We start from the raw sequence: 25170 nt of genomic DNA, 5'->3' as shown, positions 1-25170 counted from the left end.
ATAACATAGGGATGAAAGACAACTATCTGGCTGACAACGTAAGCACAACAAGATTATATTGCTGTGTTCCTGTTCAGATGGATCCTGAACTAACAGTTCTGCCTCCACATTTACAGTGTAATCTAAACACGGCATGCCTTCCAAACGGTATAAGTACCCAAGACCAGAGAGACTCCTCAGAACTGATGCTGCTAGTGCTCTCATCACTGTGTTACTCGCTGTATCATTTCTCTTGAATTCAGTAAACCTTATTCTCAACATGAGCCATCTGAGACTCCAGAGTATCTTTGAGTTTGCCTCCTGATTCCTCTTTCAACATCACAGAATTCCCTAACAGACACCACTATGGGTGGCTGTCTCTTCCCCAGGTGACCCCTATTTGTAACAATCATCTGCTTTTACCTGCTAGAACTGACCATAGATTTACATGCTTTAAACAGAAGGGAATTCAACACCTTGGTAACTTGTTCTTAGGCAACCAATTTGCCAGCTTTGACCAATTCGGTGATGCTTTTGGATTAAAAAAATATGACTTAAATCTTGGCTATAGGATGTCATGTACCTCCTCAAACTAGAGAAAATTAAATCTCACTGAGAGGTTCTTCTGATAAATTTTACTCAACTTGGAGACCAATAATTGACTACACAATCGAATCCCTGCGACACATTTCTCCAAGGGGGATGCAGGATATTGCCTTTCTCTTGTGTTTGTGTGGTGAGTGTCCGCCTTGCTGCCCGTTCGCCACACAGCCCCTTTAAGATCCCCTGTGCCAGCAAACGATGGAGATAGACATTGACATACCGCCGATGTCTGGATCCTGGTCCATGTAGGGCTTCCTGGGTGCTAGCAGTGGTTGTCATAACTCTTTTACGTTTTCTCTTTACTTCCTATCTAATTAGAATGGGTACATGTGTTCAGGAGAGCGTGTATACATGTGCGTATGTCTGTATAGATGTAGGTATATGTGTGTATGTATGTGTATGTGCATACATATATTGTTGTTTTGTATTTATGCTTATTCTAATTTATATTACTTATTCAATCCCCTTTTTAAAATTTATTTACTCATATATATCCTTACCTTATTTTTTCACTGCTATTTCATTAAAATTTTATTTTTGTTTTAAATTATTATTATCCATTTATTATCATTTTTTGCTCATTTTCTCTTCACTTAACCTATAATTATTTTTCTTATTAACGTTCTCTGTTTTATTCCTCCTATTTATTATTTATTTATTTATTAATTTTTACTTATCTATCCTACTTATTTAATTAGTACTGCTTATTATCCTTTAGTATTTATTTTCTCAGTATTATGTCTGTAATATATGTACATGCTGTATGAATAAGGGTATGTTGGTATACAGTTCTTTCATCTCCTCAAGTATGAAAGAACAGGACGTGATTGTTATCGTGGAGGTATTGGTTGGTAGGGAGGGGTGGGGGTGGGAGAAAATGTTGCATTTGCTGATTGTACTTTTGTACTGCATGTTTTCTTTGTAAATAAACATAAAGTGCAACGGAACAACTGAAGTGGTAAGTGTTATGGAAATCTGGATGAGCAAAAACATTCGAGTTGCAGCAGTGTCTTTGTAATTTACTGAAGAATAAAAGGAGTAACAATGATTATTAAAGAAGAAAAATGCAGAATGAATATTCCAGCTGAAAGGCTGACCTCCGACACCAGGCTCATGTTCAGAGATCTGACCAAGATTCAAACAACAAATGCAAATTTATAATAGCATCATCCTTCACGCAACCAACACAGCTTTGCCTTTCTCGTGAAGACATCAGTCTCCTCAGCTGAGGAGTCTCATGGTCTTGGTGTTAGTAGAATTTGGTGCCTATTATGTACCCTGTGGGCAGTGTTATTATGTGCCGTGTTAGATTTTCTGTAGTGGTTGTGTGTAGTATTAAGGGGAGCATTTGTGATCTAATAGAGATGGATTAACCCAGAGTGTTTCATTGTTGTTAAATAACATTTTTATATTTCTTTTTAGGCTTTATTTGATAGGTAAGTAGAGAGGCAGACAGGAAAGCAGGGAGAAGAATTAGGGGACGACCTGCAGTAAAGGGACGTGAGTAGGAATCGAACCCAGGCCACTGCATCGGGGACTATAGTCCCTGTTCATGGGTCCCCCACTCAACTTGTTGAGCTATCTGGTCGGCTGTTTTTGTACTTTTTTATGCCAGAAAATCACGGCAGCATTTTAGTATTTTTATTTCAATTTGCAGCATTTGCTATTATTTCAATTGGGAAATCATCTTAGTATTTGATGCTGATTTTAAGAAGTATTCATCTATTACCATGCCTCTTTTACTCCTAACAGTCATGCCCAGACTTGGTTGTGATGATCAAGTTACAAATACAGTTCATCCAAGTACAAATTAAATTTTGCTACAACAATAAGCACCAAAAAAACAGTGCAGTCTAAGTTACAAAATCAGAAAAATGGGATTAAAAAACATTACAATCAATAAAACTGGAACAGAAAGTAGCATCAAAACTTAAAAAATGAAACAGTAGGCCAAAGGTAAAATAAAATCGTGTGACAAAAATAGGGCTGCACAGTCACCCGGTGGTTAGCACCGTTACCTTGCAGCTAGAAGACCCTCGGAATGTGTCTTTGGCATCTTTCTGCAAGGAGTTTGCATGTTCTCCCTGTGCATGAGTGGGTTTTCTCCAGGTATGAGGTTAACTGGTAACTCTAGATTTTCCGTAGGTATGAATATGAGTGTGATTGTTTGTCTCTATGTGTAGCCCTGTGATAGACTGGTGACCTGTCCAGGGTGTCAGTTGCCTTCCTCCCTAAGTCAGCTGGGATAGACTCCTTTTCGTTTCAGACTAGAAAATGCTGCAAGACCTTTATCTGTTTTTGCTCTTTTTGATCGTTTTATTGTCACTTCTGTTTAATTTGATCTTCTAAAGTCTAACTGGTGTCTTTTGAAATGTTTCGTCTTTAGTTTGATTCTTCTTAAACGTTTAGTTTTGCTCTTTTCTCCTTTTATTCTTTTCTAATGTCTGATTTGATTTCCAAATGTTTTGTCTTTTTAATGTTTAATTGTTTTTTCAAATGTTTTCTCGGCTTGTTTGAGTTTCTTTTTATTTCCCAGTATTTAATGTTTTGATTAAATCTTTAAGGTTTTTCTTTTTAAATGTTTTACCACCTTTTAATGTTTAATTTTCTTTTTAAATGCTTCATTGTATTTTCTGTGTAATTCCTATTTGAAGTTTTATTGTCTTTAAGATGTAATTTTCTAATTAAACATTTAATTTTTTAATTAAATGTTTCGTCTTTTTTTGGGGGCCTTTTTCAGCTTTTTATTGGATAGGCATAGTGAGAGACAGACAGGAAACGGGGGAGAAGAGTCGGGGGGAAGACATGCAGCAAAGGGCTGGGAGCGGTAATCGAACCCGGGCCGCTGTGTCGGGGATTAGCCCATGTACCTGGGTCACCCGCTTAACCTGTTGAGCTATACGAGCACCCATGGTTTGTCTTGTTAAAGGTTTAATAATCTAATTAAATGTTTTGCATTTTTTAAAATGTTTAACATTCTTCTTGTTTAATTGTATTTTTTCAATGTTTAATCATGGAAAATATTTTATCTGTAGTTTTTAATATTTGTATTTTAAAAATTTTGTTTAATTTCATAATGACAGGTATTGTATCTTGTTGAATGATCTCATTCAATATTTTGTCTGTTTAATAGAGTTAAACATTAAATTACATTACATTCTATTAAACAGACAAAATATTGAATGAGATCATTCAACAAGATACAATACCTGTCATTATGAAATTAAACAAAATTTTTAAAATACAAATATTAAAAACTACAGATAAAATATTTTCCATGATTAAACATTGAAAAAATACAATTAAACAAGAAGAATGTTAAACATTTTAAAAAATGCAAAACATTTAATTAGATTATTAAACCTTTAACAAGACAAAACATTTAATGAAAAAGTTAAATGTTTAATTAGAAGATTACATCTTAAAGACAATAAAACTTCAAATAGGAATTAAACAGAAAATACAATGAAGCATTTAAAAAGAAAATTAAACATTAAAAGGTGGTATATTGTATATATAATTTATTGTATGTAATGTTTAACTCTATTAAACAGACAAAATATTGAATTAGATAATTCAACAAGATACAATACATGTCATTATGAAATTAAACAAAATTTTTAAAATACAAATATTAAAAACTACAGATAAAACATTTTCCATGATTAAACATTGAAAAAATACAATTAAACAAGAAGAATGTTTAACATTTTAAAAAATGCAAAACATTTAATTAGATTATTAAACCTTTAACAAGACAAAACATTTAATGAAAAAATTAAATGTTTAATTAGAAAATTACATCTTAAATTTCTTAAATCTTTTTAATAATAAAACTTTTTAAAAGTTCTATTGTATTAATTGTTTTTCCTTTGATTTAATTGCTTTTTGTTATGTAGTTTATTTCTTTAATCTTCTTTTTCTGTCAAGATTTTAACCCCAGCCTTAAAAATGAAATAAACCCTTAAATCACAATGAAAATACTTCTGTTGTCACAATCATGAGTTAGTCAATTATTCAGTTTATCAATTCAACTTTATTTGTTTAGCACCTTTTACACAGATGACAAAACTAAACAAGCAAAGAGAAAAACATATGCTAAAACTATGATTAAAAGAAGAAGATTTAACATGGTAATAAAATGTGTTGTGTCCAGGGGATGGAGGGAGTTTATTGAAGTCTTCTTGGGCTCACATGGCAAATTATTTAAAATGTAAACTTGATATTCAGTGTAAGGAAACTGCAGAGCAACAGAAGAACCAACAATATCTCCTGTTTTCTCCTTTAATGAGTCGACTCTTCTTGTGCTTTCAGACCAAAGAACTACAGACTCTTCACAACCTGCTCAAACTCTTGGTACAGGACCTCACCACACGGGTCAAGAAGGTTTCTGTCTCATTTCTACTCTGAAGCTCACCTTCTCCTGCTCAAACTGCTGACAGTGTTTCTGCTGCTCTAAAGTCTGCTCTCCAGAACTTCCTAAAAACTCTCAAAGTCTCTTCTGCTGCAGGTTGCTTTGTAGAACTGTTCCAGAAAACCTCACTAAACCACATGGAGGGGCCTCAAGATAGTTGTCCAAATGAAACCGTACAAAAACCAAACTAGCACAACCCAAATGCTAAAGTCTCCTGCAGCCTACCAGAGAACCTCTGAGAACAGAGAATCAGGACAGGAACTCTTACCTTCTGGACAACCAACGCTGGTTCACAAACAAGAATACAGAATGTGTCTGACCAAAAACCTCTAAAGACTCACTACAGCCAAGACAAAGACACAACTCAGCTGCATCAAATCCACTAATCACTGCACACATTAGCACCATGTGCTAACTGTGGCTAAAGAACCTCATTTACCAAGACAACTATCCAGTACAAAGCCCTAAAACACACCAAGAAACACATTAAAGATGATTTTACTGCTGGAAGCTGCAAGCCAATGCCTAAAGAACAAACTAAAGCAATGGAGCCAAACCCGGTTCACTGGTGAAGAGAAGCAGAGGAAATGTTTGTCTGCAGCTAAATAAAGCAGGAAGACACTGAGCTGCTCAGGTGTTCCTGATAACACCAAGCAGCCACCTGGACAGCCAATAGGAACACAGCTTACTGGAAGTCCAGAGGGCTGGCTTAGTGAAGGAAATTTAGTTTCAAGTTGAGGCAGAAAGTTAACAAAGAAAGTTGAAAACCACCTTCTGATACCTGAAATCTCTGAGTTTTCACACAAAGAACACCTGAACATGTCAAACTGATTCCATAGTAGAACCATCATTGTAAAAACGTCATAGTATGGTGTGTTGCTCAAAAAACATTAGGACCCGGCTGTCAGGGGACAAACATGTAAGAAACATGAGAACAGAGAGAACCCAACCAGTAGGTCACAGTTTATCATCCCCCAGTCATCTCCTGAAGTCCATATGGTGAGAGACATCAGTATCTGGTTGTTCATTTACCAGAGGATGCTTATAATCATGCTGATGTGGTCTGTACTCTACAGTATTTTAGTGACTCAATAAATGCCTAAGTTGTTTTTTTTAAAATGCTTTTTAGTTTTTCATAAACATTTAATAGCCTATATGTAATCAATAAATGGCCTTTGCCTATCTTAAGAAAAATTCACTCAGAACTCTGATATGTTAACAGTACTAAATAAATCAATAAATACATGCATACACAAAAATAAGTTAATACATTAACTGTGTTTAGATAAGATTTAGATTTTTAAAAAAGTTGTTTATGTTTTTGCAGAATCCAGTATTGCTCACTGGTTGGTCATTACATTTTGTTAGTTTGATTTCACTGTTTAAAATGATGCCACCTCTTTTCAGACAGAACCTGTGATAATAAAACAATACAAAATTTTTAGTTCCGTGTTAATAAAGCACTTAAAGCTTTAAGTATGGCTAAATGCTTTTTTCAAAATTAAATATATCACTCCTTAGGTGGTAGTGGCCCCAAGTTCAGTAAAGTTGGAAAGATATTCACAGATTCACACTTCCAGCATCAATAACTCATTAGATATATGTTGTCAAAACATAAACGGTGCCTCTTTCCCATTGTTGCAAGGCAGACAATGTGCTACAAGCCCAGTTTTATCAAAAGTAGCTGTCTTTCAAGCTACAAGAATAACATTGGTGTCTGTGGAGTGAACAGAGTCCGTCTGCAATTTGCAAAACAGCTGCAACAGTAAAGAGAGACAAATATTCAATAACTTCACTCTTATACATTGTAGTGTCACTAAAATCACTGCAGCCTTCAACTGGCTCCTGTTGACAAAGTGTTTTAACAGAAATGTAAATGCTGTAATATGATTCTTTTAATGAACCATGTAACTTGAATGGATGTGATGCTGGTGTGACCACAGTGCACACGTCTGATGTTGCTCACAGTGGTCCAAGGGACGCTCAGGGAGTTTGTGTGTTTGCTCAGACTCATGAAAAATTAGAGGGAACATTGCCCACACCATCAGACTCTCTTATCAACACGAGAGTAAAACACAACCAAATGCACAAAACAACAAAAACAAGTTTTCTGTGTTTGGCTGCCTTTTATTTCTTTCTTATCTCTAAATGCTGCAAATGTGTTGTCACACTCGTGAAGACATTCTCACACTTTTATCAGTTAACCTGCAGTGCACTAAGCCTCAGAGCCACTGATATTGCAGGGTTATTGTTTCCCCATAGCAGTTTAATGAGTCACAGAAGATTACGTGGAATTTTCAGACGAGGTTTTTGTTTGGCCTCTTAGTTTATCCTTTGTTTGTATGCGTTTGTAATTCATCTACTCAACTGTTCTGAAGGTGTTGGGTAACGGTTTGTTGACTCTATAGGATCTCATAAAGACGACCCAAAGTAATGTCTTAACAAACACTCACACAGTTTCTGAATGCAGTCATTAGCACATTGTCACTACTTGACGAAAGTTAAGCAGCTCAGTAATATTTTATTTAATTGATCTGATGTTTAAAATGTGCACATCCCTTATATGAATACAACTTTAAGCCACAGTTATTCTTTACAGGTGGCACATACAATTATTCATGCGGGCTTCCTGTCAACAGTAGCCTTGACTGGAAACCACGCTCTTGCCAAGATTGTCGGCCTTGATTATCTTCATTATATTGTAAAAGTTCAAGGTTTTCACACACCGTATAATACATCTCTTTATCTAACCACTTATCTAAGCATTGCTAAACAGCTAAGATGTTAGTCTGCATAACTGCTTCTCCTAGAAAGCATGAATCACTACCTCTTAATCTACTCACGGCAGCTAAAACTCATTACCTAACATACAGCTCTGTTCCAACACTGTAAAACAACTCGATACTAAAGAATGGCAAGTCCTATTAATGAAATATTTGAGCCGAAAAGAAGAATAATGATACGGAGAGTCCCAACCATGTAGTAGACAGGATTGGATCCCTAGGTTTGTTACATATGAAACCATGGGAGTCAGAATCTGTGTTTTTGAGATAGTTCTAAGCACACTGCAGTTTCAGATGGAAATACTTGCTATTTACCCAGGCAATTTCATGTTTTCCATAAAATCACTTTTATTCATGTGCTAACATAATTGTACAAGGGTTTTCTAATCATCAATTAGCCTTTCAACACCATTAGCTAACACAATGTAGCATTAGAACACAGGAGTGATGGTTGCTGGAAATGTTCCTCTGTACCCCTATGGAGATATTCCAATTAAAAATCAGCCGTTTCCAGCTAGAATAGTCATTTACCACATTAAAAATGTCTAGACTGTATTTCTGATAAAATTCAATGTTATCTTTATTGAAAAAACAGCTTTTCTTTCAAAAATAAAGACATTTCTAAGTGACCCGAAACTTTTGAATGGTAGTGTACATATGTGTTCTTGCAAATAAAAAAACACAATTATATACAGTGACATAAGTATGCAATGTGGAAAAAGATTTTTTGATGTGGATAGTCAGTCCTTTTTGGTATAACAAAGAATGGATATGTGATTTATTGGTGTATATACATTAGTTGGACTTTTGTTTTTTGCCTTCTGTTTGCTTCTTAGAATAAAGCTGGGCAAGCAGTCATCAAACTGCTGGAGTCTCTTTACAAACAAACTTTGAAAATCCAGAACAAAAAATCAATGCAGTACCACCACTGCAGGATTTTAGATAAGCATCATCTTCTGAGCTCCTCTACTGCGCCAGTTTGTTCAATATCGCTCGGCACAATCCATAAAATCCACAAGGATATCTTCCACCGATGACTATTCAATACTTTTTCGACGCATCACCTTTGGGCAGTCAGGTTTTTCTGTAAAAGCTCCGACTCAGTGGAACGCCTTGCCTGATGACATTAAGAACTGTGTTTGTATCGGCAGTTTTAAAAACTAACTGAAAAACCTGCTTAAGGACACTCAAAACTGCAACCACTAATGTCTTTTTAACTTGCATTTGAGTGTGAGAGTGTGTACGTGTGCTTTTAAGAGTGTGTGTGCGTGTATAATGTTTTGTTTCACTGTCTTGTATTTTATAGTCTGGCTTTTTAGTGACATATTAATGTTGTGATGGTTTTATTGTGACCTGCCAAGGGGCTGCAGATGGAAATTAGCTTCAAGCTAACTCTTGCACAATACATCAAATGGCAACATTTATGTTTAATATTGTACATGGTCCCTTTTTTAAATAAACTGACAATACATAAATAAAAAAAAATAAAGTACTAACTATGACAAATACCTATTATTAATCTTGTTTCAGCAATAAAACTAGAATGTAAGGATTTTCTTGCAACTGCTGTCTTGTTATTGTTTTACAGAGTCACTGTCTGTTTAATTTAACTCACACTGGGTTGCATTCCTTGGACACGTTTTTAGCCAGTTATTGCCATTTAGCACACATTGCAACTGACTCCACATGCAAGTTCAAGGACAAAACAAAACACCAAAAAGAACAGCCATTTCTTATTTATTTATATATTTATACATGTATTTTTTGCAGTCTTCAAGTTTTTGCCAAGCCATGGCACAGCAGGGAAAGTTGTCATGCCATATTTCCGTCACTTGGCAAAGAAAGAAAGAGAAACAGCCCTTTGTTTACAGCTGAGGAATGCGTCTTGCTTTTGGCCAAAATCTTTGGCCTTGAAAATGATCTCTGTTGATGTAAGTTTTGTTTGTTCATTCACGCACCAGAAGAAAGCTTTGAGCTGTTATTAAAATATGTAGAACACCCAGATTTCCACTGAAAACAGACTAAACCCCTCAAAATGTTATGCTGGAAATAATGTGTCACATGCACACTCTGCTAAATACCAGAAAAGCAAGGTTCTAGAGGTCCAGAGCTGCGACACTGCTCATTTCTGGGTGAACGAATGGGGTTGGAGTAAGAGTCATCCTGGATTAAACAAATAAACAGTCGGTGGTCATGGCAATGGAGGCGGACGAGCCGGGGAACAATGGGGCCTTTGGCAGGATGCTGGTCTCCTGAGTGTCCTGCCTGTACTTGGTGGTGAGGGGTTTTGAAGAAAAATGACCCATTGTCTCTCTCATCCTGCTTCTGAGCCCGAGCAGTGAAACGATGCTTCTGGATGCCCGCCCAGGATGCTCAACCATAAAACATAGAAAAACTTACTGCTTTATCTACATGGACAGGTACGTACTGCCCTTCACTGTCCCTTTTTTTCCCACTGTTGTGCTGTGGATTACGCTGGGGGTTCTTTCGCATGATCTTGTTAGCTTTATAGCTTCAAATTGTGCCAGTATTTCCTACAAGTTGAAGCAGCAGAAAAGCAGGTATGCTTGGTGCTTTTTATGCCAAAACATAATATCTGTGTTTTTCATATAATCTTAAAAGAAGGTTAAAGGGACTGAAAGATGAACTTCCTATCTTGCAAATTAGGTTATGGTTGTGTGTGTCACATGGTGTCTTCTCAAATGAATGTTTTTATCTGTTGTTAAATCTGAAAATAAAACTAAACTGTGCCTCATATTAATATGCAGCATCACTGAAACCAAGTCATTGGCTAATATCATGATAATTTAGCATTGTTTCTGTTAACCCAAATGAAACTTAAGCAACAATTTTCCAAACCAAAGAAAGAAAATGAGACTTTATCTGTGACACTGAAGATGAGTAACTTAGCCGGACAGCAATCAGGAAAAAAGCTGACAACCCTTCCTGTTTTGATGTAATCTGCATGAGAATTGTTGAACTGCAATTTCTGGTTTCTGGAAAATTTCTGTGTTATATGGAAGTGGACTGTATTAAATGGCACTACTATGAAGTTGAATTGTAAACTATAAACTATACTACACTCCTTAGCTGATAGTTAGATGCAATAAATACCTTAAAATCCTGTAGAGCATTTATCTCCATTTGTGGCCTTGACAGTCTGACCCAGCAGGTTTGTCTGGATGATTTCCATTTAATGCTACTTAGTGTCATTGCTCTCAATAGCAGAACTGTTATCACTTCACATGATCAGTGACGACTCTACACAGGTCATTAACCTGTTTGTCAAAGTGCCAGTGAAAGTCAAACATGAGATTGTTTAAGTTCATGAGGACTTAATGTTGTTTTTTCATCAATATTTTTATTTCCTTTTGCGTCAATGTAAAAGCCAACAAACTTTTGGCTACATATGAACTTTTAACCCCAGTAACACTTCAGTACTTCAGGCGTTTATCAGTGAGAATGGATGGTAATTGGCACACTCTAAAAGATCCTTACCAGGCTTTGGTGTAACAGTGATCTCGATGGAAGGCCCCATTCTCAATGGCATAATTTAGTGTGTCCTACCATATTGGTCTGAGAATATCCCAAAGTGCAAGGTGCAGCTCCACTGGTATGCCATCTATACCTGGCGTATGGCCCTTGTTTCTATTTTGGACAGCCTAATGTAGCTCATTCAGAGAAATAGGGGAATCTAAAGTTTTGGTGCCCTCTAATGACAATGTTGGGCATTTTAATCCGCTAAAAAACTCTGTGAAGTTCCTACCGGAAGCAACCACATTATTTGTATAAAGTCCTTTGAAATAAATTTTGAATGTCTCATTTATTGAAGACACAACTCCCTGTTTGGTGCATTTAATCGCTAGTATTGATCTTTTGGTTTCCTGCTGTCTGAGGGTGAGTGCCAGAAGATGACTTGTTTTGCTGCCCTCCGCATAGTACTTATGTTTTGTTATATGGATCATATATTCAGCCCTGCTTCTCAATAAGTCATTTAATTCTGCTTGTTTTGTTTTGAGTTCATTGTCTTTTAGGACTGTTTAAGTGAGGGCTTATTGTTGATTGAATACATTATTGCCATCTAGTGGCTCAAACTGAGAAAAATGAAGTAAATAAGCTGTAAGTTAATGCAAGCTTTCAAACCTAAAACTTTGATCTGGTTAATATTAGCATTTATTAGCAATTAGCATTTAGTCATATAACACAGACAATATATTTACTGCATACATCATCACGGTTTCACTTAACTATAACCACCAAGTCCTTGAAGGTTAATATTTTGCTCAACAGATTGCATTTTCTTATCATTGGCATTGAATGTTACATGTTAACTATTCGACTATGCAGTTTGAGCATTAATGTACAGTTTTGATGTCAGCTTTTGTTGCGTAAGTGCACAGTAAAGACACAGAGTGTGTTGCTGCTATCTGCGGTGTTCCTGCAGCGTTGCTATCAGTGTCTGGAGTTCACTTAGTTGGAGAAGGGCAATGGCGTTAAGGCGTCTGGAAGGAAGGAGGAGCTGCAGTAACATATCTCTGATAGTCCAGATGACCCTGACTAGGTCTGCTGCTCCTCTGGGCTTGCCCCTGCTCAGCCTGTGACATAGACAGTTAAGACAAGATAATGTCAAAGATTAAGGCCCTGCAGCTCTGCAAGCAAAGCACTGTTATTTTGTTTAGATGAAAGGGCAGTAGTGAGTTGGATTTTACTGCCCTAATGAAAAACTTCATCATCCAGTGAGTGTAAAATAATGCTGTGTAATAAAATATGTGGGTGCTTTTATTGATGTACTGAACTGTTCAGTTATCAAAAGCATTTATGTAGTTTATTTTATTGTATTATTCGAAACCTTTTTCACACTGCCAGATTAGTGACAAAATACTGAATTCTCTGTTTGTTGTTTATTGGCCTAAAGATTAGCAGTTTTTAAATTCAGCACTTTAAGTTTATGCTGAAATCTAGCCTGGAAAACATGCACCATTTGTTTGTTGCTCCTTCAAACCTCCCAAATTCCCCTGAAAAAACACCAGTAATGAATCCTCAGTGCCCTATGATTAACCGCTTTTGTGGTTCATGAGCTGTCAAGCAAGTCTGAATTAAAGCTGGAGTGTTAGACTTTTATATATAAATGAACATGCCATTCATGTTCTCACCAAACAAGTTCAGACAAGTTCTGACGAAGCCTGTTAATGCCAGGGTAATCTCTCTGTATTATTTAGCTTTTCATCTGGCTTCTTTTGGGACATTTCTGCTCCGGCGATGCATTTTACACCAAATGTCAAAGACTGGTGTCCAAGCTGAACAGGAGAGCGAGCAAAGGGACAAAGATGAAACAGGCTACAGCAGCTAAGAGGCTATGACGAAAAAACCTAGAAAAGTTCCAAGAAAAGTTTCTGATGTCCATCCATCCATTATCTATACACCGCTTAATCCTCACTAGGGTCCCGGTGGGTGCTGGAGTCTATCCCAGCTGACTCGGGCGAAGGCAGGGGACACCCTAGACAGGTCGCCAGTCTGTCGCAGGGCTACATACAAAGACAAACAAGCACTCTCACATTCACACCTACGGGCAATTTAGAATAATCAATTAACCTCAGCATATTTTTGGACTGTGGGAGGAAGCCGGAGTACCCGGAGAAAACCCACGCATGCACAGGGAGAACATGCAAACTCCATGCAGAAAGATCCCGGGAAAGCCGGGATGCGAACCAGGGACCTTCTCGCTGCAAGGCGAAAGTGCTAACCACTACGCCACTGTGCAGCCAAGTTTCTGATGTTCCTAATTAAAAAGAAATTCATTGTTCTGAGGGAGGATTGCAGTCTCAAAGCGAAAGAGGAACACTGTCCGCAAATGTCTTAAGAACAAGTCCACGAATTTTGTGTAATAAATTTCCCTGCCAGACGGGGGAGGCAAAAGTTCTGCATTGCAGGTTGAAGGTGTGCAGCTCATGATCTAATTTAATTAGAACATTTTGATTCAGAGTCATGACATTAATTTCAAGTAATCAGTTTCTTACATGAAGACGGTTGAAGAGCCTCAAGTGACATATGACACACTAGGTATACTTGTCAGATGGTGATACTGCTGGAGAAGTGAAAGCATGACATGATTAGTCTGTGTCACATAGCCTGCAGCCAACAGTCTTCAATGTGCATGACAATAGTTAAACACTGTCCTGCAAAGGAAAACTAGTTAAAAGTCAGCCTATATTAGCATGTTACATATAACAGAAATTTATAATGAGTAAGGAAAAACTAATGTAAAATAGTGGATTACTACTAGATTACTATTTCGTTGCACACCTGATAAACGGACACTACCATTCAAAAGTTTGGGGTCACTTAGAAATGTCTTCATTTTTTATTAAAAAAAAATTCTTTCAATTAAGATAACATTAAATTAATCAGAAATACATTCTAGACATTGTTAATGTGGTAAATGACTATTCTAGCTGGAAACAGCTGATTTTTAATGAAATATCTCCATAGGGGTACAGAGGAACATTTCCAGCAGCCATCACTCCTGTGTTCTAATGCTACATTGTGTTAGCTAATGGTGTTGAAAGGCTAATTGATGCTTAGAAAACCCTTGTGCAATTATGTTAGCACATGAATAAAAGTGTGAGTTTTCATGGAAAATATGAAATTGCCTGGGTGACCCCAAATTTTTGAGTGGTGGTGTATTTCTGTACTCTTTCTATACTAAAAGCAGTATTTATAGAGTATAATAAAACCCCCATCTGTAAGGAAACAGACTTATAGCGGAATGTCATTTTTAGAGCCTTTAAAATGTTGCTGATTGCCACATTTACTGCAATGCTTTACATAATTTGAACTGCTGCAGGACACACATCTTTGAGTGAATCCAGATGGGCAAGAGGATGACATGCCTGTTATAATTTCCTGACACTTGCTGTTTCACATGTCTTTCACACAATCAAACATATTAACGGACTAAGGTGTGTGTGTTTTTTATTTAATCTGTGTGGCAGTATGGCTATTTGAATAATTGAGCTAAAATGAATAGTGAGAACAAGTTTGCATTGTTTTTGGAATACACTGTATTGCACAGTCAGTACAAGTTGATTTGCTCGTATGTGGGAGACGCAGAGCGCCGGCTGAGGGAAGTTGTTGGCATCCACCTCAAGGGTTTTCATCTCAGTCGCTTCAGTGGAGTCCAGCCTTAGTAAAACTGGCACGGGACGCACTCACCCCGGGGGTAGGATAGGCTCGGCCGAGAAACTGGGAGAAAAATGAGCAAATGCGATGGGACTGCCACCACTCTCAGGCTGCCTATGGGATAACCCCTCACAGCCTGGTAAGAGCAGTTTAATGGTGGTGGTTGGAAAAGATGAGAGAGGAGGAGTCCAAGCACCAAGTTGCGTGTTTTTGCTCTGGTGTCTTGTGTCACTCTTTTCTCCAAGGGATGGGGGGGCATCCAAGTCACATGGTGGAGCTTGATCTGTTACATAAACACAGACCTCCACAGCCCCCAGTCTGCTCACATCAACTTTGTTCAGTACATACATGTGGATAAAACTCTTGTGTTGACATTGGTGGCGGCCAAGGAGAGTTGTCGAGATGTTCACTCCTCCAAGTTGCATCACTTCAATCCTCACTACGCTGCAAAAGCTCACAGCGCCCAGTGACCTCTGCAAGGCAAAACTGTCTGGGAATCAAAAGAACTCATTCATTTAAATTATTTCTGCAATTACAATATACATTAATACATAGCCTACATATTTATAAAATAGGCTGTCACGTTGAGTGTATACATTGAGTCTTGCTTTTTTTATTGATTTTTTTTAAGCTCATGCTGATGTGTTCATTTGGCAGCTGTCATGTCAGATTTTCTAAAAAGTTGTTTATATCTCACAGATGCTACCCCATTTGAAAAAAAGGAATCTATTTAATGTGTGACAATAAATATAACCTTGACCTAATGAATATTAAACACTCTCGTTTGGCTGTCACATGGTGCCAGTCCTTGTACCACGAGCAATGTCAAATAATGTCTTACAGGGGAATACTGTAATATTTTCCTAGCTCTGGGGAGTCCAATCAATATTTATCAACATGAGATACAGTTTCCCAAAGCTACAATAGCCTGACTTGTCCGAGGACACAGGAACACTGTGTATTCATAGCTAAACAGTCACTTGGTTGACTGTGGGCTGGTGCACATTTGTTTATATTTTCAGTAACTTTGTGCAAATCAGTCCTTTGAATCTAGTCTCTGGCAAATGCATTTGTTTTGCTGAGTTTTTTTTGTTTGAGCATTCTATCATACCTTCCTCCTGGAATAAAAAACTGTTTTTGATCATAAAAATGAAAAGCACATAATGAAGGCTAGTGTGATTTTTGTTTTGTTTTTGAGGACTGTAAGTTTGGTTCTGATCATTTCAGAAACTACATCTGTGTATTAGTATCCAACAAAAACCTCAGTACTCACTGCAGTTCACATCCAACAGGTTCTGCAACTGTCCAGGAAGATAGACTCTAACTGATTTTGACTTTAAATCACATTCATTTTCACTTATGAACCGTCTTCGCTGGACCATCTGCGTCTTTGGGATGATGGGGAGGTTTTGGAAGCAGAGGAATACATTGCAACTTAAAAACACGTGCTTATTGGTCCCTTAGGGGTGGCACATGTCCAAACTCCAAATGTTCTAGTCATTCCAGCAGCATCCCCCATCTTCATTTCCTCATTGCTGCACCAGGGGTGCTCGCTACGCCACATCTCCTCCGTCAGATGGAGAGGCGAGCCTCGAAGGCGAAGCCTCTAGAGGACGGGTCCTGCAGGCCCAGATGGCTAGCTCTCAGAGCTTTCTTTAGACTCACAAACTACTGAAATAGAATGAGATCTTAATGCAAAGACTTCTTGTGTGCTGGTATTGTCATAATTATTGCAGCAGTCATGAGAACTTCTATCTAACAATACAGCTGAAAGTGTGATCTGACTGATTGCAGACTTACTGTTGTTGCTGTACGTTTTTCTTTGCTTTATAGTGGTATACAAATCATAATTAAAGGGTTATTGAGGGCCTTGTGAAAGCAACATTATAATAATATGGTCACTGTGACAATGACCAGGCACATTTTATAAATGCAAGCCAGACACTAACCCGTTTATCTGCACTCTATTAACAGTAGTTGAGTTTAGATCTCTTCTAAAACTTGACAGCAAGATCTGGCACATAGAAAAAAGTGATGGAGAAATTCCTTTCCTTTTTTAATCTTGCATGATTCACCTCCTCCTTTGTATTTTATTGTGTCCTTTTCAGACTAAAAAAAGAGAGAATTGTGTGTATGTGCGAGAGAAAAAAGACTTCTTTCTACATACAGCCACTCTTAACAAAAAATCCATTTATGTATCTTAAGTAACAATATGTGCTACTGCACTCCGCATGCTAAGGTTAAAGCTTGAAGTGTAAACATGAAGTCGGAAAAGACGTGTAGCGGGAGTGCACAGTCCGACCTGTCCACTGCTCTGTTATCTGGCCATCTGCCTGGATGGAAGATCTAAATATTATGACACTTGATATAACTGAACATACCTGCTGGTTACATTGCAGCGGATCCATGTTGAGGCAAGGTGGTTTATGTCTGTGTGACACTGCTGTCCTCAAACTCCCTGTCTTTGTCTCTCCAAATGTCTTTTTCATAAAGTCGCACACCGTTACCTATTTGACAGATAATATAGAGGGTCACTAATCTGCATTCACTGTGCTTGATGTGTAGGGTTAGGGTTGGTGCAGTGACAGAAATAGAGGGAGAGAAGGAAAGATACTATTTTAAATTGTATTTTTATAAAGGTGTGACACAACTTTACTTTCAATTACCTTCTTGTCAGGGAGCTATTACAGTTTCTAAACTGTTGGGGGGCATGATGACAAACTTGCAAGAAGCTAAGATAAATACATAGAAGGGAACACAGAGGATAGAGAGGAAGATAAAGTAAGAGAAAAAGAGAGAGAGAGGGACTCATCATCTGTGTTACAAATGTTGCACATGAGCGTTGGGGGGAGGTTGTCTGTGTTGCGATTAACGCGCTCCCTCAGCTGGGTGTTCATTTCAATCTGCAGTACGATATCCTGAAGTCTGAACCCTTGGATGAGGGTCACTTGCCAGAGGAGGATTTTTTTTTTTCTGCCTCTCTGTTTTTTATACTTCCTTCTTGGGCAGAAGGCTGGTGTAATAGAAACCAGACACAAGCCAGAATGTGAGGCATTCACAGCGGCAAGACCTCACTTTTCACAGAGTGGGAAAACAGGATTAAAAGTCTAGCCTGATAAGTTCAGTCACTGCTCTCGTTTTTGTCCTTCTGGAAGTTATCAATAAGACGGAGAAGGCCAGGACATTAGGATGGAAGTGGTATTGCATGGATCAGACTGTGCAGGGGATATCTAGAGAGGGCAAAGGAGACCTTCAGGATGGGAAAAGCATTTGCAACTTTTCCAGGTGAGTTATTTTAGATGACTTTCCCCTAAACAGACCATGTAATGTTTCTATTTAACTGCTCTCTCATTTCACTAGAGATGCTCATTTTGCAACTGTGAAATTGTTTGTGAGGACCTATATAAGAAGTGATGCCATTGTAAGACAATTTTGTGATATTGCAGCAGCCTTTCAAACATTCTATTAAATATTTTATCATACCCAAAGCAACTGAATGTATTAAATGAAAGGATGCTGCACTCTTACCCAGCAATAAGATGCAGGTTCTACAGTGTAAAATACGTTTGATCTTCACCTGCATTCATGAAGAAATACTTGATCCCTTTAGAAAAATGTGTCTTAATCATACAGTGCGTTCGTAATTACAAATGTATATTCTAATTAAACAAATTTCTAGTCGGAGATCCATTTGTAATGCAACTTTATTAAAACATGTCTCCATTTCTGTGCAATTTAAAAATCAGGAATGTGCATAATTACAATAGACTTTCTAGAACTGCAATACATCCGTACCTCTTAATACCAATCTGAATCCTAAAAAAATACCACTCTTTTGCTTGTTGTTCCTTATTTGTAAATGAATAATAACAAAAAAACTGTAGCACTTGGAGTTGCATCTTAAAAGATGTTTTTAATCAAATAGGTATTATTTCAATTGCCGATCTCAGTTTTGCTCTGTCCAAATTTCCCACTTACGTGTCAATAATAATAATAGTTGTGCAGACTTAATGTACTACGCTTACTTGAGAGTTTATATTCATCTTCAGGGAAAAAAAACTGCTCTTTTGAAATGAGAGCACCACTGCCAAACACATGGAGAACGCAGTATATATTTGGCATAACAGTCTGGAAAACTCTTTTCTAAATACATCAACAGCAAGCTTATAGGAGTGGTTGTTGTTGTGAGACTAAAGTTGATGAGGTAATGCACAACAAATTCATTCAAACATCGAGCATAAATCCTAAGTGAAGCAGCCCTTCTGTCATGCCATCCTGGGGCAGACATGAGCTGCCCACCAAAGGTGCCATCTGCCTCCATGTGGCTGTAACTCTCCCCAGCGTCAGCAGTGCTGGATCTGGAGGGGAGGCCTTGTGGCAGAGCAACAAGCCTCTCCTGTTCACTCAGATGGCAGGGGAGATGGCACATCACACGCCAGGGAATACAGTGTCACAGTCATGAGATCAACATGAACTCTGCAACTCAGTGCGATGAATGAAGGGACAGAAGTGCTTCGCTGTCTCCTCATCGTAGCCTCACAGAGTCAGTAATGATGCTGGCTATGAGGAGAATATGACACTGTGAGATCTTCTGTCATCTGTTTTCCTGTGTATGACTGTTGCCGTGTACTGATACAGCACACACTTCATTCTGAGGTGAGACGCTGACTGGAGCACACTTTGGTACCAGAATGGCCTCTTCATACATCCAGAGCTCTGCTGGTTTTATTTTATGCTTTCCTACTTCTACCCTACTGTACCGTTTATTGTTGTTCCTGTGTCATCAAAATTGTTGTTGGTGGGCTTGTGTGTGGCTGATGAAGTATCTTCAATTTGCCTATTAACGTTTCAAGTTTCAAGACCTTTATTTGCCACAAGCACAACTGTACACAGTATAACACGCAGTGAAATATATTGAGCACCTGTTCCAGACAGAAACAATAATAATAATAATAATAATAATAATAATAATAATAAAGAATAAAAACACACAATAAATGTATGTGTGTGTATATATATATATATATATATATATATATATATATATATATATATATATTTGCCAATCACCCATTTGCTTTCCATAGATAGATAGATAGATAGATAGATAGATAGATAGATAGATAGATAGATAGATAGATAGATAGATAGATAGATAGATAGATAGATAGATAGATAGATAGATAGATAGATAGATAGATAGATAGATAAGCAAAGTAAATTAATAAATCAAAGTGTCAAAGTGGATATAGTGGTATTTCAACCAATTCAAAAATGCTACCAGTGTCTCTGGATGACATTACCCGACCTGTATCATGAGTCACCACAAGCTGTTGCCTTGTGTGTGGCTGTGCAATTACTTCAGACAGATGTCTCATCTCAGTCTAGAAATCCTACTGTACTGACAACAATAGTATACTGTACGTCTGAGATACAGTATTTGCAAAGCAGCTGAGACAAACTAAGACAGCGAGAAAACAATAGTCTTCCTCAGAAAGTTACAGATACATTTTAAGAAAAACAGTAATACTTATGTGATTCTTGAATAACAGTTTTCTGAAATGTTTATTTCATCTCATAACTGTCTGGGGTCCAAAATTAATCTTGTATATGTCCCCACTCAGATCTTAATCAATTGTTTATTCTTTCTCTTACAGATTCTAGTTGAAAAGTTTGTAAGAGCAACATGAGCTGGAGCTTTCTCACTCGCCTCCTGGAAGAGATCCACAATCACTCCACCTTCGTGGGGAAAGTGTGGCTGACTGTGCTCATCATCTTTCGCATTGTGCTCACAGCAGTCGGAGGTGAGTCCATCTACTCAGACGAGCAGACCAAGTTCACCTGCAACACCAAGCAGCCGGGCTGTGACAACGTGTGCTATGATGCCTTTGCTCCCCTCTCGCATGTTCGCTTCTGGGTCTTCCAGATCATCATGATCTCCACTCCCTCCATCATGTACATGGGTTATGCCATCCACAAGATAGCCCGAAGTTCGGATGAGGAGCGCAGGAAGCACCAAAGACTCCGCAAAAAGCCACCTCCGCACTCGAGATGGAGAGAGAGCCACCATCTGGAGGATGTCTTAGAGGAGGAGGAAGATGACGATGCTGAGCCCATGATCTATGAGGATACGCTGGAGGTGCAGGAGGCCAAGCCTGAACCAGTAAGCAGCACGAGCAAAGACCCACCAAAACACGATGGCCGCAGAAAAATTATGCAAGAAGGCCTGATGAGAATCTATGTTCTTCAGCTCATGTCGCGGGCTATTTTTGAAATTGCTTTCCTTGCGGGACAGTACCTTCTCTATGGTTTTCGAGTTAGTCCCTCATATGTATGTAACAGGATTCCCTGTCCACACAGAGTGGACTGTTTCATCTCCAGGCCCACAGAGAAAACAATCTTCCTCCTAATTATGTATGTGGTAAGCTGTCTCTGTCTCGTGCTAAATGTGTGTGAGATGCTTCATTTGGGAATTGGCACTTTTCGGGATACTCTTCGCATGAAAAGGAACCGAGGCCGGCGGACATCCTATGGTTACCCATTCTCTCGCAACATCCCAGCCTCTCCTCCAGGGTACAACCTTGTGATGAAGACAGACAAACCCAGCAGGATCCCCAACAGCCTCATCACCCATGAGCAGAACATGGCCAACGTGGCCCAGGAGCAGCAGTGCACCAGCCCAGACGAAAACATCCCCTCTGATCTTGCAAGTCTGCATCGACATCTACGGGTTGCACAGGAACAGCTCGACATGGCCTTTCAAACATATCAAACCAAAAACAACCAACAGACCTCCAGAACCAGTAGTCCTGTATCTGGGGGCACTATGGCAGAACAAAATCGAGTGAATACAGTCCAGGAGAAACAAGGCGCAAGGCCAAAGTCGGCCACAGAGAAGGCTGCAACTATTGTAAAAAATGGAAAGACCTCTGTCTGGATCTAGAGATAAATCTAATTTAGTAAATTAACAGTAAAAACTTTGAGTCTCCAGAACTGCACTGTGACCCAACTGGAGGATTTGTGTGTGTGTGAGATACAACCTTGGACAATAACATTTGAGATTTCAATCACGCTAGCTGAAGAAGTACACAGTAGGACTAGTTGTTGGGAATATATATATATATATATATACTATATATGAAAAAAAACACACATGAAGAAATGATCAAATCATGAATCCTCTTTGTTACTGTAGTGTGTCATATTGTGCTTTGCCATAGCTTTTGGATAGGGTTAACATATGCTTACTAAGTTCAGCATCTCTAATTCCAACTAAAATGTCAAGTCATAAACAGACTGCATTGAGCTATTTATCTGATTTACATCCGACTGTTACTGAACTGTATTCATTTGGAGAAATTTAACTTTGAAAATATGCGATTGTATTATCAATCCAAATTTGAAAATGCCGTGGAAAGGACTTTAGAAATACACAATGACTACTTACTGAAGAATGATGATTGTTATTAGAAATATGCATGTTTATTATTTGAAGAAATAGTTGTGGATGTGGTACGGATGAGTGGTCCTTGAACCAAATTAAATGTGAAATACTTTGATAAAGTGAACATAACAGGGATGTGTCACTGAAGGCTTCACTGGTAAACATCTGCTCAGTGTAAGAATCCTCAGTCATTGCGTGCAAAGCTTTCATCTGTTTTCAAAGCCTTGCAGTGTCAGATTTAAAGGGAAAGAGGTAAGTGAATAGGAAATCTAATTATTTTCTAAACTAAATACTGATTTTCTGCAATCTGAAGCAGATGATGCATGCTTTACAACTTGGAACATACAGTATACACTTAGACTACAGTAGAGGTCCCATCCTTAGCTATTGAGTGAGCTCTTATCTTAATTTTAGGCATGTTAGATGAGATACAGATGAGCATTGTTCTTTTTCTGTCACCGAAGCAGTATGTTTCCAAAACTGGTTTCAGAGTAATAGCTAATCCTGCCTTCACTGTTTTCATACTTCAAAGTGCCTCAAAGTCAAGTCAAGACTGTTCTAGAATTTTATTCATGAAAAAATAAACTTATTTGAAACCTCAGATTTCCTGCTTTATAGCAGATTTCTGCTTTTCTGTCTTATTGTGCCAATAACAATGGTGTGTTTCTGAAAGCAAAAACTCTGTTTTCATTCCAAAGATTTTATTGAAGTCTAATTCGTGTAAGTTTTCAAGAAAGTTTGACTATTGCAGGTATGCTGTGTTAAAAAGTAAGTGTTATACTGCAGACCCTGTAGCAAACTGTACATGATTTATTTATTCAGACTGGTCACGGTTTATTTCATGCTTGGGATGGAACATGCTGAGATTCTTTTTTCTTTTTTTTTTAACTCACCACAGTTAATCTTAGTCTTAATTAAATGTTCTCTAAGAAAACTTTTAAAAAGTGGAAGTAAAACTACAAGATATAAATACTAATAGCATTATTACAGGAGGGGCATATAACTTTTTACAACCTTCAAAATCACATAACTTAATAAGAGAAAATAGCATAGAAGGGGGGAAAATGCACTTTTATGAAGTTTTATTTTCTGATCATAATTATTTTTTTACTGACACACACACAGACACACAGACAGACACACAGACACACACACACACACACACACACACACACACACACACACACACACACACACACACACACACACACACACACACATATATATATATATATATATATATATATGTATATATACAAACTTGTGGAAAGAAATGCCCATTCTTCTATTTATGTATTTAATTTTTGTATAAAAAGAAACACAACTAATACTGAAACTACTCCTGACACACAACAGCAAACCAATCCACAAAACCCCATACAACCTTATCTCTATACTGACATATTTCATATACATTAAGTCAACAGTATTTCTGCAGTTGCGATGCCAAAAGGTTCATTTGTATTAAGTGACACTCCACATTAAAAATACTGCTCTGTAATTTTTGAGATTTTTTCTATTTATTTAAAAAAAAATCAGTATTTTCAAAATACACTGAAATATTTTTTTAATTATTTGGGGGGAAAAGACTGCATTCACATGTCTAATTAAAAGCAACATTATAAACCTGTAACTGTAATAAAAAAATCATTTTTATTTTTTCACAAACATTTTCTTTTTATTAAATAAATCAAACTGTTAAATTCAAGTTTAATGCTGTAACTATTCTTTAAAATGAGAAACTATTACTGACAACAAACAGAAAAACAAGTACTGGTTCCTTAGTTCTATAATAGATTTGTCTGAGAACTACTTTGTATAATTACAGAACCAGTACTTGTCATTATATCTGTCTGTCTCTGTTATATAATTGATAAACTATGGGTAGTTTTATTGTTTTTAAACATACAAATACCCAACAAATATAAGGCAAGAAAATTAATTTTTTTGAATTACGGAAAGTTACTGTAATTTTATGAGATGGTTACTTTGCTGTTATCTTATGTTTTTTTCTTTTTATTTCAATGCATAGATGGCCTAATCATCGAGTTATCAATAGATAAAACAATGGGTGTTTTCCCATGCTTTAAAGGAAGGCATTATGTCAAAATATGCTGAGCTTCTTTTTAATAGTTAAATAAATTTACCTAAATGCTGTGTCTGGACAGTTGTTTCTCTTACTTGGACTTTTTTGTTTTGTGGAGAGCTTCATTTCATCTATTTTCCATCTATTTTGTTAAAAAAAAATACCCTTATACATAAATTTTTAACCTGGTAATTAGTTACACACATCGTAAGATAGGAAGGGATTGTATTCATGCAGAAAAGCTTGTATCTTTGATACACAGAGATGATATTTTAGGAATTTAATCAATAAGTGAAGAGGGACTTTACCTTATCCAAGATGTGGTGGTTTGTTATATAGCAATACAATAATTGCTGCACCTTTATCATACTGTTTAAACATCCTGCATATAAATTTCAGTAAGAATTAAAAAAAAAAGGTCATAGGTTAGTTTATGAAAAGGTACTGTTATATTGACTATATATCAATGCAAAAAAAATGCTTTAAGGATACATTGATATAAGGAGAACATGTTAAAACAAAAACATATTATTATAATAATACCTGCACTGCTTTTTAGTTCAAGAAAATATACATTGATCAGTCACAACATTATGACCACTGACAGGTGAAGTGAGTAACACTGATCATATTGGTACTATGTGGTGTTCTGCTGGAAAACCTTGGATTTTGGCATCCATGT

At 37.3% G+C, this 25170-nt stretch overlaps 1 protein-coding gene across 4 annotated transcripts; it reads left to right on the top strand.

Moving 5' to 3' along the window:
• Window positions 1-9908: 9908 nt before the first annotated feature.
• On the top strand, window positions 9909-23003 carry gjc2 (gap junction protein gamma 2). 4 transcript variants are annotated; one of them, XM_055014298.1, is made up of 3 exons: window positions 9910-10199; window positions 18114-18243; window positions 20616-23003. In XM_055014298.1, the coding sequence occupies exon 3, from the start codon at window positions 20645-20647 to the stop codon at window positions 21899-21901; it is 1257 nt and encodes a 418-aa protein (XP_054870273.1). In that variant the 5' UTR covers window positions 9910-10199; window positions 18114-18243; window positions 20616-20644; the 3' UTR covers window positions 21902-23003. The 4 variants fall into 4 exon arrangements, with proteins under 4 accessions (XP_023126142.1, XP_054870273.1, XP_054870274.1 ...); XM_023270374.3 differs by lacking the exon at window positions 18114-18243 and having other exon boundaries at window positions 9909-10199; XM_055014299.1 differs by lacking the exons at window positions 9910-10199; window positions 18114-18243 and adding an exon at window positions 10231-10340.
• Window positions 23004-25170: the final 2167 nt, after the last annotated feature.

Source organism: Amphiprion ocellaris, chromosome 10 (genome assembly GCF_022539595.1).
Source record: "Amphiprion ocellaris isolate individual 3 ecotype Okinawa chromosome 10, ASM2253959v1, whole genome shotgun sequence".
Lineage (NCBI taxonomy): Eukaryota > Metazoa > Chordata > Actinopteri > Pomacentridae > Amphiprion > Amphiprion ocellaris.
The sequence above is the reverse complement of the archived record's forward strand: the minus strand, read 5'-3'. Positions and strand labels throughout refer to the sequence as shown.

Bases quoted from the DNA above. Each gene is read 5' to 3' on its own strand.
- gjc2 (XM_023270374.3), top strand. From the start codon at position 20,645: ATGAGCTGGAGCTTTCTCACTCGCCTCCTGGAAGAGATCCACAATCAC.